The following is a 17,847-nucleotide window of genomic DNA, read 5'->3' as shown; positions in this document are numbered from 1 at the left end:
TCTGGAGAAACAACAAATAATAGTAAAAAGTTGGTCTAGAATTAAAGGGGTTTCTGCTCAATAATGAAGATTGAGCTGGCTTATGGCTGAGGAATGAAAGTCGAATGGTGGGAAGATGGATCTTGGCAGAGAGAGTTTTCAGGCTTTGATACCATGTTGACTTTGGGATTTTTTGAAAATTTCTCTCCCATATTATTTCAATAGAATTACATCAAGTGTATACAAATTGTAAGAGGTCAAAAATGGAAAAAAGGAATGAGCTTATTTCAAGCCTAGAATATCTCTATTTACAAAAAAGAATCAATCAACTAAACTAATAAGGAAAACTAGATTAAAAAATATTTCCTAATTAGAAAGTCTTCCTACGGGCTGTCCATATTCTCCAACAAAGGTAATAAATCTAAGCACCAATGCCACCTTCATTGCACTTATGTCAAAAAAGAGTCAAACCAATGAGATCTTAGATGTCAAATCTATTAACTTGACCACTTACTTGTATAAGATTATAACTAAAGTCCTATCAGAGCTTATACAAGGTGTTCTTCATGAAACAATTCATGTTTCCCAAGGAGCTTTTGTTCAAGGTAGGTAAATTTTGGATACGTTGTTAATAGCAAATGAGATGGTGGATGAGAAAAGGCGTTCAAGAGAGGAAGAGTTAGTCTTCAAAATTGATTTTGAAAAGGAATACGACCATGTGGATTGTCTACGATAATCCTCAAAATTAATTTTAGACCATGTACTACTAAGGAAGCGGTTTAGTCCTAGGTGAAGGACTTGGATGAGGGAATGCTCATCTACAAGAAATTTTGTAATCTTAGTGAATGAAAGTACCAAAGGATGGGTTAAAGCAACCAAAGGTTTAAGATAAGGAAATCCCTTATCTCCTTTTCTCTTTACCATTGCAGGCAATGTCTTAAGCAGAATGTTAAGAGTAAAAGGGACTAGGTTATTGGAAGATTTTCTTTTAGGTAGGATTAAGACTACAATTTCCTATTTGCAATTTGTAGATGACACCACCTTTTTTCTAGAGCCTGTTTGGAAGATTTGCAAAACCTCAAGCTAATTTTGTTGGTTTTTAAGCATGTATTTAGGCTTAAGATCAATCTAGACAAGAGTACTCTCTCTAGTATCAACATGGGCTAGGATCAGATCAATAGGTTGGCCTTGTTACTTGAATGCAAGGTCTTTGATTAACCTCTATTGTATCTAAGTCTTACACTGGGTGGGGGAGAACCTAAAGACTAGTGCCTTTTGGGGTCTAGTGATTGATAGAATTTCATAAAGATTGGATGGTTAGAAAAAAGCCTTTTTGTCATTAGGCGAAAGGATAACTTTCATTCAGTCATGCTTTTGTCAATTTCCTAGTTATTTCCTCTCCCTTTTTAAGATACCATCATTAGCAATGTTAGAGATTGAACAAATGCAAAGGGATTTTCTTTGGTGAAGGTTCAAGGAGTGTAAGACTTTAGGAATCATGGTCTTTTGGGGAATTGGCTATGGAGGTTTCCTAAGGAAAGTTAAGCTCTTTGGCATCAAGTTAATGGGTGGGATGGTAATAATATAGTCAAGTGGTCACATTGTTGTCCCTAAAAAGCCATTGCATAGATCTTTTTGTTTTTTTCATATATGTCTATTTTGTGGTGGATGATGAGGTAAAAATCCATTTTTAAGAAGACCTGTGATGAGGATGCAACTTTTGTGCTCACAATTTCCAGGTCTATTTAGAATTGTTATAGTTAAAATCTTCCTGTTTCATTAGTTCTTAGCATCTCTTCTCCTTTTTCTTAAAACCTGAATTGTCATTGTAACATCTCTGACTTGAAAATAGGAGATCTTGAAAGACTTACGCCCCCTCTAACTTGTGTGTATTTATCTCTTGCCATCCCAGATGCGAGAGTTTGATCATTATCTTCTTCAAGATTATTTACAATTAAAGTCTTTCTTTTTAGTCTTGTCTAATCCATTAGATTTAATTCCCTTTTATCAAGCTTTTTGAAAAAAAAAAATGAAAATCTAAAGCCTCATCTAAGGTCAAGCCTAAATGATGGTAGTCAAATGCCATAAAATGCTTAGCCTACCCTCCATGGACACCAATTGGTTTTTAGATAAGATGGTCAAAACCCGATCTAAGAATTAGATTAGTGCCATGGTCATGAGTTTAAGCCATGGGAGTGTTATTGTGGGATGGGGAAGGGAGGGGGTATTGTTGGTGCAACAATGACCCTTTTAAGTTCAATGAATGGGTCACCCAAATAATGATGGTTAAATGCCATAAAAGACTTAGCATGCCCTTATTGGACACGAATTGGTTTTCATATGAGATGGTCAAAGCCCAATACAAGAATAGACTCCCTATTACCACCTGCAAGTTGAACAAGAGTAGGAATGCCAACTCCATCATCAGAAGAGAAGAAAACCAATTAGCTCATGTAGGATGACCAAACTTATCCTAACAATTGTCAAAGGTATGATTATTCCTATCACAATGTGAGCATTGTTTGTCACTTCTACCTTTTCCTGCTCCTAAACCTCGACCTCAGCCTTGAATAGGAGGATCACCTTTATCCTGTCTTGTGGATGTAAGTGCAAAAGTATCCTTAATACCATTCCAGATGAAAAGGACTGTAGATCAATGCGTTGAAGACAAGCATAAACATTGCTAAGAGATGGTAACTTCTCACTAGCAAGTATACTATGTTTGACTTCAACATATTTAGAATCAAGGCTAGAAAGAAATTTAGCAACCTAAAACTCTTGCCATTTTCTTCTTTGAACCTCAATATCATCAGACAATGGTTGATACACATTCAATTCTTCCCAAATCCCTTTGAGAAATGCATAGTGCTCACTCAAAGGTTTCCTATTCTGCTTTGCACTAAAAAAATATGTTCATACAGGTGATGGATTTTTTAAATATTTTTTTTCTTGAGAGGATACCTCTTTAACTGCACCCCATATTTACTTTGCAGTTTCTAAAAAAAAGAAATTAGCACTAACATAAGGTCCCGTATTGTTCCACAACCATGTTAATATAATGAAGACATCTTGTTGTCACTCATCAAAACTTTAAGATTCTTGGGGAGGATCTTCCACTAGATGTTTTTTACTTTTCTCTTTGCCCTAATATATACTCTCACAACTTTAACCTAAAATAAATAATTAGGTCCCTTTAGCTTTATTGAAGTAATTTGAATACCAACACTATCTCCAGATTTATGATTACTACTAGACATCGCACTTGCACTTACAATTGAAACAAAGGGATGTTAGGATACCTTTAGTACTTACACATACCCTATACTTGCATTGTAAAATACAACCAATCACATAGGCACTAGTATTGGAGATAACTGTAGCAATAGAACACTAGCAAAATTGTAGTGTGGTGTGGCACTGTGGCAATATTGTACCATAACACTATAGTTTTTAAATTTTTTTTAAAGGTTAGGGTTAGGCTTCTAGATCAAACACGCTCTGATACCATGTTATTTGAGAGAAAGAAAAGAGTGTCTTATCCATCAAGGAAAGAGTACAAAGAATATATAGACTTTTACAAAATAAAACACGATGCCTAAACTACCCCTTATAAAATAACTAGTAATCGCTCTTTAACAACTTTCATTTTGCATTTTTATTTTATGATTTCCATAATGATCAGTTCTTGTAGTTTATATTTCCTGGTATTATATAATTATTAGTAGTTAATCATAGTACTCCTCTTTCTTATAAACTATTATACTCCTCTACAGGATGGCAATTTCATGGTTGGATGCTTGGGTTATCCACAGGTAGGTCAATTATCTTTTATGCATTTTATTTATATATTAGTTACTGACAAAAATTTTCAACAATGGGAAAATAACGGTTTTCATTTTAATGATTTGGACATGATTTGTGTGATATTTTGTAATACTTACTATTCCATATCAGAAGTTTGTCTTTAATTAAAACCTCATTTTGTGTTCTCTATTTTTTATTTTTTTTTTGGATGAGAAATAACAATTTCATTGCATTATGAATAAAAAAAGTACATGAAGGATGAGAAGTACTAAAAGTAAAACTACATAAAGATGTAGTAGAGCCCCCCATAAGGAGCTTGAAGGAAAATTATAGTAATTAACTAAAAGTCAACAAACTTAGGGATGCGTATTATCCCCTGCAGAAACCTTCAAGCTGACTGTGGCATTTAGCGAGAGAATCTGCCAAATCCAGTTGTGCTATCCACTGAAATGAACACCCCACTTATTAAGAAAGGTCCAAAATCCTGCATGTCAAAGAGCCTGACATCAAAGGGCTTCTCTTTCTCTGAGACATCCAAGATATAACTGTCTTGAATCACCCTCCACTGAGAAATTACTGAGGCAAAAGTAGTTGCCTACATATATCTATTCTTTAGGTTTTTATTTATTTATTTATTTTTTAATTTAATTTCCTGCTGGAAGTTTTACATTATTATATTTTCTTTACACATTTTTGAGATATAAATCTTACACAGATTTTCTGTCCTACCATTTCTTGAAACTTCTTGGACACATTGCTGTAGTTCACAAGATGCATCATGCTGATGACATGATGAATGATGTCAGATGTGGAAATTATTTACTCCCATTGGCAAGGAATTTGAGCCACCTATGACTTTGCAAAACTTAATATGTTGTGTGGCAATGTGGTTCATGTTTCATTGCATTCCAAAAAATAATTTTTGAGTTCTTTCTTTTTAAGATTATTTTTATCTTCTTTCTTGTTTTATCTTTATTTTTTTCTTTGAAGGATTCCTCATTCTTCATATATAATGAATTATAAGTTCAATGCATCATGTTTAGTAAAAAGATGAATATTCCTTGATCATTACAACACTCCCTTAATCAAAACATGATTTTTTTTTATTTATCTTTTTCTCTTCTCCTAACATTTGTTTTTTGGGATTGTTGGGCAAAATAGATAGATATTCCTTGCAGGGTTAGAGATCAGTTCCACCACCATTTGTAACAACCCACTTCCTCTCACGTGGATATTGTTTGCTCTAGTCACAGATAAGAGGAACCCTTTACATGTATGGTTTCAAGAACTTTTCTTCCTAGCTAATGTGGGATCTCACAATCACCCCCTATACAGGCATGATGTCCTTGCCATGTCCTAGAAGATTACAGGGTCAGAGTTAGAAAAATACCCTCTACAAGGTTAGATGGACTCTCACACTAGGGTTGGAGTTTGGTTCTAATATTATTTGTAACAACCTTTTTCCTCCCATATAAACATTATATACACGAAACAAAAAGTCCTCACGATTTTAAAATGCATCTACGTAATTAAAAGGAGTCCACTACATATGTAGTGTCATGAACTTTCTTCTTTAGTTGATGTTGGATCTCAAACATGATGTCATCGTTGTTGTGGCAACATGGGATGGCGAGGCTACATGGATAAACCCTCTTTATAGGATAAATTAGATAAACTCCCATACTTAGATCAATTATCAACCCTTATACCATTCATAATGACATGCTTACCTTGTATGGATTTTTTTTTTTTTTGATAACCAAGGAACCTTCCATGGCTAAGCCCTTAGGACTTTCCATGGGGATCCAAATCTTGGGGTGTTGATCGCCCTGTAACAACCAACACCAAGTAAATTCAGGGCATCATCAGTGGTAGGATTCGAACCCAAAACCATGTGCTACTTATTAGGACCACAGTTCCCAGTATTCGCCCTAATCAACTGGACTACCCTGGCAGGTGTCACAAGTACATTTTTCCTACACAAGTTTTCGCATCTGTGTAGCGCTTAGAGGCTTTCTAAGCTAGCCTACACCCTTCCCCATGGGATTGCAACACAAAAGCACCCGAGTTTACAAGGCATCGACCCTAACTTGTATTTTATTAAATCACTAAATAGAATACAAGACTCAAGCCAGACTCCCACAATCACTTCAGTGAGTTTAGGCTTCCCTCATGATCTTCTCTCTCTAGATCTCAATCTATGCTAAGGAGGTTCCCCACGTCCTCCTTTATAGAGTGGTCACCACCCACTCTTAGTCAGACTAGGATTAAGAATCCTAGTCCTACTAGGACTCTAACTGATAGGTTGTGGCACCAATCAATCCTACAAGGACTTTGAGTCCTAGTCCTACTTTAGACTATAATTACGATAGGCATCAAGACTCTTTCCCGTGCTTGACTTGCAATCCTACTTTGAGTCCAACTCTTCATGCTGCAACCACAACATCTATATAAGTGGTTCGCATGCATCCATTGTTCTCTTTTGGCCTACACATTTAGACTACATCCATTCGAGGCACCATGCTCTTGCATACATCTTGTTGCTATTGCGGCCTCATGCCTTGCCCAAGCCCTCTTCTTGGTGCAACAACTCGTCATAGCATTACGCCCATGACTCCACAAGTCTATGTGCCCATATATCTTGTGTCTAGGTCTCCTTCTTGGTGTCACCCTAACCATGGCTTTGTGCCCATGGCTCACCAAACTATCTCCTTGCACAAGGCATTGCTCCCTTGTGCCACCTTGTTAACATTTTGATCACTCATGGGGCCAAGGTGCTGCCCCATGAAGCCTTAGTGTCATATAATCCGTGTCAAAGGGCTAACAAACCACTCTCACTAGCTGGAGTCAACACCCTCGTCGACTTAGATTGTAGGTAGGCTTGGACCGCTTCTTCAAACTGCCATAGTGTCACATCTCATTCCCAACTGACCTCTGATTCGGGGCTACCCTTCCATTGCACTAGATAGTTAGTTCTTTAGTTTTTTTCACTCATTCCCATAGTTCGATGGGCCAACACCTTTTCTACCTCGCAATCAAATTGCTTCTTGATCACAAATGGAGCTCGCTTCATCTATATCTTTCCCGGGTCTAGATCCTCATGATAAGGCTTTAGGAACCTCACATGGATCGTGGGATATATCTTCATCCTGTCAAGTAGCTTCAACCTGTAAGCTACCTATCCCACCCATCGTATCACCTTGAAAGGTCCATCATACTTAGGAATTAGTCCCCTCTATCTGGTTTTGCTATTGATCTTCTTGCATATCTGAGTGGTCAGTTTCAAAAGTACTCTATCCCTAATCTAAAACTTTAAGGGTCTTCGGCTGTTGTCTGCATACTTTTTCATTTGTCTTGCTGTTTTCTCTAAGCTCTCACAAGCTTCATCAAGCATCTCCTTCCTGGACCTTGCAAATCTATAAGCCATAAGACAATTACCACCAGTCCTTTGCTTGGCCACCTCCAAGGGCATAAGAGCCCTGTGGCCAGCTTGAAGGGACTTAACCCTATCGCTGAGCTCTTCTACAAGTTATATGACAACTGAGCCACGTCCTCTAGATCAACTCAGTTCTTTTGTGTTGCAATAACATAGTGTCTGAGATACTCCTCAAATAGGGCATTGATCTGCTTTGTTTGCCCATCTATCTGCGGATGATTTGTTGTTGAGAACTTCAACTCCGAACCCAGAAGTTTGAATAACTTAGTCCAGAACCAACAAGTGAATCGAGCATCACGGTTGTTGACAATGTCTTTAGGCAACCCAAAGTACTTCACCACATGGTTGAGGAATAGCCTTGTTGCTTCCTCCCCAGGGCATGCATGTGGTGCTAGTATAAAGACAACATACTTGGAGAATCAATCCACTATCATAAAGATGGATTTGAATCCCCCCACCTTAGAAAACCATTAATGAAATGAAATCCATAGATTTGTTATCCCATGGTCTCTTTGGAATAGGAAGAGGTTGTAACAACCCTATTGCTTTCTTCTTCTCTGTCTTGTCTAATTGACATACCAAACAAGGCCGGACATAAGCTTGAACGTCCTCCCCCATCTTTGGCCAGTAATAGGACTTGGATAGCAATGCTAGTGTTGCTTCTTCACCAGGGTGACCCACCTACTTAGCATCGTGGGTCTCTCTGAGTAGTTCCTTGCGCAAATTACTTCCTGGCACAGATAACTTGCCTCCTTTAACCACTAGGAGGTCATCTTCTAGCCAATATTTTCTGGTAGTTCCCTTTTTCACTGGCTGCTTCAACTTCTCGTAAGTAGAGTCAAGCTTAGCAGCTTGCTTGATCCTCTCATTAAATTATGAGATCACATGTGATAGCGTGGACACGTACTCTATCGCTTCTTTCCGACTCAAGGCATCTGCCACTACGTTGTGTCTCCTTGGTCAATGCACCCACTCGAACTTGAAGTTAGCTATGAATTCTTGCCACCTAGCTTATTTGGGACTCAACTTCTTTTGGGTTTTAAAGAAGGTGTTTGCCACATTATCAGTGACTACTGTAAATATACTCCCCAACAAGTAATGCTTTCACTACTCTAAGCAATGATTAACTGTGGTCATCTCTTTCTTGTGAGTGGAATATCTCTACTCTGCCTCATTAAGCTTCCGACTCTCAAAGGCTATTGGGTGCCCTTCCTGCACCAGGACCCCACCCAAGGCCCTAGTTGACACATTTGTTTGGACCTCAAAGGGGAGATCCATATTTGGTAGACACAGCATTAACTCAATTGAAATTGCTACTTTCAACTTCTCAAAAGCCTTCTGGCAATCCGAGCTCCAATCCCAATGAGTATCCTTCTTCAAAAGGTCAATAAGGGGAGTCACAATCTTAGAATGACCCCTTATTAACCTTCTATAGTAGTTAGCTAGTCCCAAGAAGGATCTTTATTGCCGCATGGGTTTTGAGAGTACTTTTCCCATGATGCTTCCCAAATCTTTTTACAATGTCAAAAGAACATAACAGTAATAGTGATACTAGGTTTCATGCTATTTCATAACCGGGTCATGATTATTGAGTTTTCTCTATGCCATTTTTTAATGTCCTTTGAATCATTTGACAAAATTTGTAACTTGCCCTTTGCCCTAAGATACACTTTTACAGCACTGTGGTGCTGTCACCATTGTAACAGTTATTCACTACATTTATTTTTCAGTGTAGGAATGTTGTCTGGCTTCCTGGATCCATATCAGAAGCAGCCATTACCACTATTTCTTGTAACCATTGTACTCCAGGTACCCCACTATAAGATATATTACTCTTTGTCTAGCTTGTTGAGTTGTTTCTTTGTTTGATTAGTGCTAGCATTTACTTGTGATGTGGCTGCCCAACCACCCACCCCCGCGCCCCCCCCCCCTCCCCTCCCCTCTTTTTTTTCCTGTTTCAGATTTCATTTATTTATTAATAATACAAAATTGTTTTATAGGTCCTGTTTACAAGATTCAATTTAAGTTTCGCCGGCTAGAAATTCCACCGAATTACAATATCGATCATTTGGGTATGTACCACTGCATGAAAACTTAGGAACCGTATTTCTTAATTTTGTTTCATTAAGATGTAATTTTCATTTGTTTATTATATTACTTTGATATTTGACTCTTGACATTTTAAAATTTGTAGCAGTTATCTGTATTCTTGAATATGCTTTCAACTATAATATATATTTCAGTATTACACACTTTTAAGTGCATTTTCAGTTGCAGGGTTTTCTTGTTTATGTTCGTAGTGGAAGAGACCTATACAAAAATATCCACTGCTCCCAAGCCCGAAATATTCAGTTTTGGGGTGGATAGTTTGTATTTAACCTACTGTAATCTCTTCTTATGCAAAGTTTCATGTCTAATTAACCTCTCTCTCCCACCACCGCCACTGGGAAATCTCTACTGTTCCCAAGCCCAAAACATGCAGTTTTGGGGGTAATATTTTGTATTTAATCTGCTGTAATCTTTTCTTTTGCAAAGTTCCATGTCTAAGTAATCTCTCTCCCACCACCTCACATACACTCAGAGCAGGTTACATGATACATGCAGGATATCTGTTAGTCATCAATTGTCAATTACTTTAGTATGTGGATTTTACGGTTGTAATCAACATTTGATTCCTTACATATCCTGTCAGGTTGTGTTTGTGGCTGTGATGAGATTCTTAGACAGTTGACAGAAATTTGCGGAACTGGCTCCCGCATTTGTTCTACTGTACCAGGTATCTAGTGTATGCTTATCCAATGCAATTACTTAAACATTGTTGCAAGATGTGGAACCAGTTTATTATGAACTACTTTCTTTCGTTTTCTTTTTCTTTATAGTAATGTTTGTTATTCTTGTTCTTATGATTGTTATTGTCCTCATTATTAATTTTGTCATTGCTGTTATAAGAGTGGAAAATTCATAGTTGATTCCTGCATTTTTAAAAATAAAATAAGTCTTTTGCACCTCACCAATTTATTTGCTAATTCTTCAACATCAACCAATTCATTTTCTCCCAATTCTGGACACTAGTATTTGATTTTCTGGGTTATTTCAATCTTCAGCAGAATAATAGAACATAAGTTGAATGGCTAATTAAACTTGATATCCCATAATGGAAGTGTCATATTAACCTGACTGTAGTTGCTTATAGTCTCCATCCTAAGCATGCAAAGTTTTACTTCACCTACTATAATTTACTAACAAATAAAAGTATGTATGACTGTAATCAAGGTTGTATATGTTGCTCCTTCAGGGTTCATTTTAACTTCAAAGATTAGAACATTTTGGTAATGTTACCATATTCTTTTTAGTGTTTTTAACAAAAACATTTCAAAAAAAAAAAAAAAAAGAAGAAGAAGAAAAAGCAAGCAAACAAACAAACCTTGGGAAACAAAGATCAAAATTTTCAATCAAACCTCAATACATCTTACAAGATTTAGAGCATGGTCAGATCTCAAATGAAACCTTAAATATTAGAATGAAAATAAGATCATTCAAGTAAAATTATTTTCTTTTTCTTTAAAGTGCTATTTAAAAGAAAATGAGAAGCAAGCCCACCTACTAGCACCAGAATAGAAAACTATTAACATGCGGGCTCAGACCAAATCAAGGAAGAAGGAAGTACACAACAAACTTCACAGAGGAAGAAGCACCATCATTTGTCAACATATCTGCCCTATGACTTGTTGAATCTCTATGTTTGGGACTAGGGAAGGAAGAAGAGACCATTTAATAGACCTGGAATTAAGCCTACTGGGCAAAAGGTCAAGATGGTTTAGATCAACGCAAGGGTCTATTTGGAAAATAAAGCTCTATTGCACAAGTGGCTATGGAGCATCCATGCACGAGGTTACTAAAAGCATCCATGGACAATATGCTAATGGTAGGGATAGTACAATCCAAGTTAGATGGTTGCATTGCTGCCCTTGGAAAGTAATTGCTCATTGTTTTCCTGACCTTTTGTTATTTATTGATATTCCAGTTAGAGGTAATGCAAGAAACCTTTTCTTGTAAAATTTGTGGTGAGGACATTCAACTTGTGTCCTCAGTTCCCCAACCTGAGATGCTTACTAAGAGTGCATTTGACGGTATTTTTACTCGAAGTGTGGAAGTGTTTTTAGGAGAATCACTTATCAAGTATTTTTCGAAGAAACAATACTGGTGATTTTTCAACACTACAAGTGATTTTTCAAAATTTTGAAAGTGTTTCCTAAATTTTGCCAAATACCTGATTTTTCTTCAAAAACACTTTTTAGGTTAAAAATGTTTTTTAAAAACACTGCTAAACAGACTCTAAGTCTAGATATTCTCTCCTTCATTATTACTTTCTTCGTTATTACTTTCTCTCCACATGTCTTTTCATTATGCTCTTTCCCTACCATCAAAGTTTGGTCATTGAGCCCTTTAGATTAATTTTCCTTTCATTCCTTCTTTATGAGACTAATTAATTTAAGTAGCAAATATCTTCCTTACCATCATTTGGAAATTGAAGCCTCTCTTGAAATCAAAGTTTTTGCTTAGCTTGTGACTAACAGGAATGTCAGTGGGCAATGATATGTTGCTCACAAAGCCCATATAGAGCCTTCTGCTCCAACCTATGCTTTATGTGCTTGCGTGGTGGAGAGTCAATACATTCTCTTTTCCTATATTACTTAGAAGCAATAGAATTAGGCATAAGACTTTTCAGACTTGCACTTTTTTGATCATGAAGAAAGAGAAAACTAACTCCTCACTTGAATAAGCTTTAGGAATACTCTTGTCATTTGACCAAAAAAAGAAAGATTATTATCTGTTTCTATCATCTGCTATTTTACTATGCCCTGGTTAACTTTTTAAGATGGAAATTGTCTATATACTAATCATGAATTTGAATTTTGTTGTGTTATTGCTACCCACTTTTAGCAAACAATGGGAATATTGTCTGATTTATAAACTAATGGGAGCAGAGAGATCTGGAGTTTATTCTTCTGGAGTCCCCAAATTTGTCATCCACAAAACTCTTGACATTTGTTTGATATGTTCAGCAGCAAGAGGGCGAGGATCAAATGCATCTTCCACCAATGCACAACGAAGTAATACTAGGCAGACTGCTTGCATTCACTGCAGCCAAACAGGGCATTCTTCAAATGATTGCCCTTCTCGGGTTCCGCGCTCTCGGAATTCTCAGTCTCATCGAACAAATATGCCAAGCGGTACACTGCTGAACTAGTCTATCTCCTTGTTTTAATACAACATAAAAATACAAGTTCTATTGTTGCTGATCAGAGTACTTTTGATGACTGCTTAAAAATCTTTAGATCCTGGGAGTTCTGGGTGAATGTTGAATGCACCCACATCTGTCTTTTGTCCAACACTTACTGTTGCAGATAATGGAACAGTGGGTGTCTTATATGTATAGAAAAGCACTCAGATGTATGAAAGTTCCCAAAGTTTCCTTTCCAGTGAACTGGCATCCTTCTCCATAGCTCATAACTTTCACTAGCTACTGCATTCATGATATAAGTTTTTATTTAGCTGCTCCTTTTGACAGCAATTCAAAGTTTGAATCTTATACCTGCTCTTATGAAACTCTTGATTATGCAGGAGAATCTTCAATTCCATGTAATGTATGTGGAACACCTTGCATATTGCGGACTGCCAACACTGAAAATAACAGGGGAAGAAAGTTCTACTCATGTCAATCTCAGGAGTGCAACTTCTTTGTGTATGTATACCTAAGCCTTGTAATTGTAGAACACTTTATACTAAACTTTTCTCCGCGCCTGAATAGAACCAGAAACAATTTCCACTGTTTGTATATTTTATTTTCCCAAAATGGTTATTTTCAAGATTAACAAATAATGTGACATAATCTGAATGATCTCATATAAAATAAGTTTTTCTTTCGCCAGTTTGTCCGACTATTGGTTTACATAATACCCTTATGCTTGGATGCAGATGGGAGGATAGCCTCAACAGCAGCAGTGGGGGAAGAAGTGCTCAACCTGCAACTGCCAGGAGCTCAGCGTCTAATCCCAGCAGGAGGGGTGGCCGAGGCAGAGGTGACCGTGGCAGGGGTCGTCAGAGTGGAGCACGCACCAGCGACACCACTTTCGTGTCAGCAACTGGTGATCCTGTATCTGGTAGAAGATGTTTCGTTTGTGGAGATCCATCACATTTTGCAAATGTCTGCCCTAATCGAGGAATGTGACTGAAGAAGCTCCTCATTTTGGTATCATCTTTCTAGACTGGTGGCAGCTTCTGATGTAGGGGAGAAGAGATTTTTGGTGCCTCTTGCCCATGCGGTTCTTGCACCTAAACTTGTAAATACTTCAATGTTTTGCTCGATTTATTGCCAAAAACGGTTCATATATATAAAAGCATATTGTCAAATTATGCTGGATTTAATGTCAAACGCCCACACACTAAGATAATTTGAAAAAATATAATTTAAACTTTACTTAATTTTTCTAAGCATCTTAAAAGCTAAGTTTTAATTTGGAACCCAAGATGTTTTATAACCCTTTTCTTTTTCCTTTGTGTGCCATGTAATTTATATGTAATTTGTCTTTTCAAATAATAGATTGATGCATTCACATCGGATAAGGGGGAAACTTCTGGTGTTATATGAGTATGGATTCATCTTAATCTTGTAGACGCGTTTTAAAGCCGTGACGGCCTCTTTGGCCCCAAGGCGGACAATATCTATATGGTTTGGTATGAGTCGTTACAAATAGTATCAGAGTTGATCCCCGACCTTAGTGTATGGTTTGTTTGGTCCCATAATCCCGTGGGACACAATGAGGATGTTGTGTCTGTATGGGGGGGTGTTTGTGACATCCCACATCAGATAGAGGGAAAGCTTTTGATGCTATGTAAGTATGGACTTCTCTTAACCCTGTAGACGTGTTTTAAAACCATGAGGACCTCCTTGGACCCAAAGTGGATAATATTTACATGATTGGGTGTGGGTTGTTATACATTAACTATCAAATCATGCATTGAGTTATGGCCATATTGACTTCTTGACTGCACTATTTGCTTCATAAATGACATCAATGACCCATCTTCAAGGTATGGGTTAAACTTAATAGTCAATATTAGGAATGGACCATTGGGAGGCACTCAAACACAAGCATGACAATTTTATTGTATATTGGTATGAATCTCTTTATGACTCCTTATAAGAGAGACCTCTAATGAAATATTTATTCAATTCTTTCTTTTTTCAAGAATTCATGTTATTTTCACTTCTTTACTTCTTCCCATGCTTTTATTTTATAACAAAACCCTCTTCTTTTTTTTCCCTTCCACGATACATGCACCTCGGGCCGGTCAAAATCAGCCCTAGCCCATGCCCATTTTGGGGGCCCTATGAAAAAGAGAAAAAAAAAAAAACTAAAGCCCAAGAATAGGCCGAAAAGAAACCATCTCATGGCCTGAACATGGATGGGCCTTTGCCAACATGAAGCTCAGCCCTCAATCATCAGCCTTCATATGTAAGCACTGGGCATGAGGAGACATTATTGCTGATTGGATTCGGAAACGAGCAGGGACAACCAGACAAGGAGAGTAATCAAATTCATATGATGCTGCTTTGTTCGTATGTCCAGTGTCCTGTCATTGGAAAGTTCCCTTGCTGACAACCCAAAGCTAACCACCAATCTCTCAACTCTCACCCACTCCATTCACCTCTTTTTAAAATCTCTTAATAATTGCCCCACTCAACCATCCTTTTTGCATTTGAATGACTTAATTTTTCTCTTTTTATTTTTTAAAAGATAAATTTACACTTTTTTTTCAACTTATGGTTACACACGCTAATTCCTTAACTTGGTGTTATCGTGTATACAACACTTCTCATTTAATTCCCCCCTCTTTTTTTCTTTTTTTACTACGTTGACGGTAGAAGCTAAGATATCACATTTCATTAGATATAATATAAATATCTTTACATATGATTTTCAATAGGATGTAACATCCTTGGATATTCATATTCTATTAATATGATATTATATTGATATGTTATATTATATTTAAGTTATTAATTAAATAAAAAATAATATGAAATATATATTATTTTTAATATTTAAAATAAAAATTATATCATATTTAAATATTTTCTATTTAAAAAATGAAAATTTGGTTATGTTTAATAATATTCATGATTAAAATATTTGAACATCACTTATCTTATCCCATATTTGGTTAAACATGGAATAAAATAAAAAATGAGATAACTTATCTTATCCCATCATCCACCAAACATAGGATAATATTTATTATCTCTTTTCTTATCTTATCTCATATTATATTCAACCAACCAAATATAGTCGTAGTCATTATTTTTAAAGCATTTGAAGGGGGTTGCAAAAAAAATAAGGAAATAACCATCCATGCACTTAAATTAATCATTTTTGTAGCATGTTATTGTTGAAATGTGATGATGCCAATGGAACTTAATTAATAAGTAATTAATTCTCCCATCAAATTCTCAATCCTACCCTATTTCCCTCCACTTGCCTCTTCTCTCTTATGTTCGCCACCAAATTTTAACTCTATTCATACCATCACTTCACGTCCATTTACCCTTTTTTCTTAATCCTTTACTTTAGTTTAAACCTTATTTAATAATTGTTCATAAGACAATGATTTATCTTTTAGGTATCAATCTGTTGAAGTTGATTGGTGGTGACCCTTGATTGATAACTCTCATATTCATGCTATGATACTTTAACTTTACCACGGCTTTATGTGGATTGGTGTAGAGGAGGAGGACAAGGCCCTGCCCACATATTAGAACCAAAAAAGAAATACAAGCACACATGAATCATGTTATACTGCAGAAGAGGTATCGTATTTTCCCTTTTTCTTTTTCGGCTGACGCTGACGAATAAAAATCAAATCTAAGTCATTGACTTCATATTGATTACATTAAAAGTAATTAGACTCATCTAATCAAACAATTTTTTATTGTATGACCAACTATTTATTTGAAGGTTAGTATCATAAAAGTACTTTTATTTTATAGTGTTTTTACTTATTATTGGAGTTGGATTTGGGTGTTCAAGTGGGTTAACCCGAGCCGATCCAACAAAATGAGTGATAAGGAAGACAATTTTCTTACAAAATGAATTATAAGGAGGACAGTTTCCATATTTATTATTGGAGTTGGATTTGAATGTTCAAATAGATTAACACGACCCAACCCGACCCAATCCAATAAAATGAGTTATAAGGGGAATAGTTTTTAAGAGTTAAAGCTATATATATATATATATATATATATATAAAGTATAAAAAAAAATATGTTAGTATAAGAAAATCATTTCTTTTGAATTTATTTTATTTTTCTAGGTGAAAACGAAGATTAAGACATTTGTATTATAAATATAAAGTGATTCTTATTTTTTGTAGTTTCATTCACGACTTGAGACAAAAAATTTGTAAGTGAAATAATCAATCTAGATTTTGAACATTTCAAAAGGTAATTTAAAACCTTATTTCCATCGTTTATAAAGAATCACTTAAATTTTTATTTTTATTTTTATAACATTTTGAATATTATATCTAAAAGCAATTTTTAAAAATTTTCACAAATGTATAAAAAGAAATGCTTTCAAACATTACAAAAATTTATAACTCTTCCAAAGATTAATTCAAAATAACCAATATTTAATTAAAATAATTCATTATTATTATTATTATTATATGGGTTGAAAATGGGGCAGAGGTCTAAATCGGAAATCTCAGACTGCTGGACAGCCGAAATTTAAGGGCCAACAAGGGAAAGAGACAGAAGCTATTGCTTAAGTGAAAGGAGCAAAGCAGATAAGAAAATTGATGGGCGATTCCCTTGGGAGCCACAAGCAGACAACAACACATGGTTAAGGAATGAAAGAGCATGAGCCCCACACAAATATTCACAAACAACACTTAACAAAAGACACTCACTCCACATGATTCGATACCCTATTCTTCATTCTAAGGTGGCCCCCCATAGGCAACCACAGAACGTGCGTCCTGGTCAAAAACTCAAGCTCTTGCCACTGATAAGCCAAGCACCCCACAACATTGGCCATGGCCTTGGTCAAACTCTCACTCTCAGCCGTCTGCTTACTACTAACCCCCAGACACTCCCCTTCTGCTATGTCTCTCTGCCCCCGCCACCCCCCCACCACTCTTTTATGACAAGTCAATTCAGTAGTTTGGGCTGCTTTTTTGGTTTTAAAACCCAACTGAACTCACCGGCAAGGATGAAAATTTCTTCCAGATAGAATTATGAAAACATTAAAATTAAATATTAATAAATTATTTTATTTTCATATTCCATTTAAAAATTTGTTAAAATTTTTAAAATCATCATAATAGTTTTTTTGATGTGATTTCTTTACAATTTTTTATGTATTAATTAAATAAAAGAAAAATAAAAATTTATAAGTACAATTATAAATATTTTAATTTTTTAAATGTATTATCATCAAATATTGAAAATTATATCAAACATATATCAATTTTTTTAATAAAATAATTCAATATGTGCATTATTATTTAATTATCATATCATTTTTTTGAGTTTTTACATACATTTGCATGAGCTTTTAGGA

At 35.9% G+C, this 17,847-nt stretch overlaps 1 protein-coding gene across 4 annotated transcripts in view; it reads left to right on the top strand.

Moving 5' to 3' along the window:
• The window catches only part of LOC100248256 (DNA topoisomerase 3-alpha), an 81,258-nt gene extending 67,622 nt beyond the window's left edge, over window positions 1–13,636 (top strand). For 2 of the 4 annotated variants that reach the window (XM_059736541.1, XM_010651052.3), the window contains 7 exons: window positions 3,753–3,791; window positions 8,950–9,028; window positions 9,220–9,291; window positions 9,912–9,995; window positions 12,289–12,453; window positions 12,845–12,965; window positions 13,199–13,636. In XM_059736541.1, coding sequence (XP_059592524.1) covers window positions 3,753–3,791; window positions 8,950–9,028; window positions 9,220–9,291; window positions 9,912–9,995; window positions 12,289–12,453; window positions 12,845–12,965; window positions 13,199–13,451 — 813 coding nt within the window. In that variant the 3' untranslated portion in view covers window positions 13,452–13,636. Of the gene's footprint in view, window positions 1–3,752; window positions 3,792–8,949; window positions 9,029–9,219; window positions 9,292–9,911; window positions 9,996–12,285; window positions 12,454–12,844; window positions 12,966–13,198 lie in introns of all 4 variants that reach the window. The other 2 variants (XM_059736540.1, XM_010651051.3) reach the window with 1 other exon arrangement.
• Window positions 13,637–17,847: the final 4,211 nt, after the last annotated feature.

Source organism: Vitis vinifera, chromosome 4 (assembly GCF_030704535.1).
Source record: "Vitis vinifera cultivar Pinot Noir 40024 chromosome 4, ASM3070453v1".
In the NCBI taxonomy this organism is placed as follows: domain Eukaryota; kingdom Viridiplantae; phylum Streptophyta; class Magnoliopsida; order Vitales; family Vitaceae; genus Vitis; species Vitis vinifera.
Note: the sequence above shows the minus strand (reverse complement) of the source record. Positions and strands in the feature narration are given on the sequence as shown.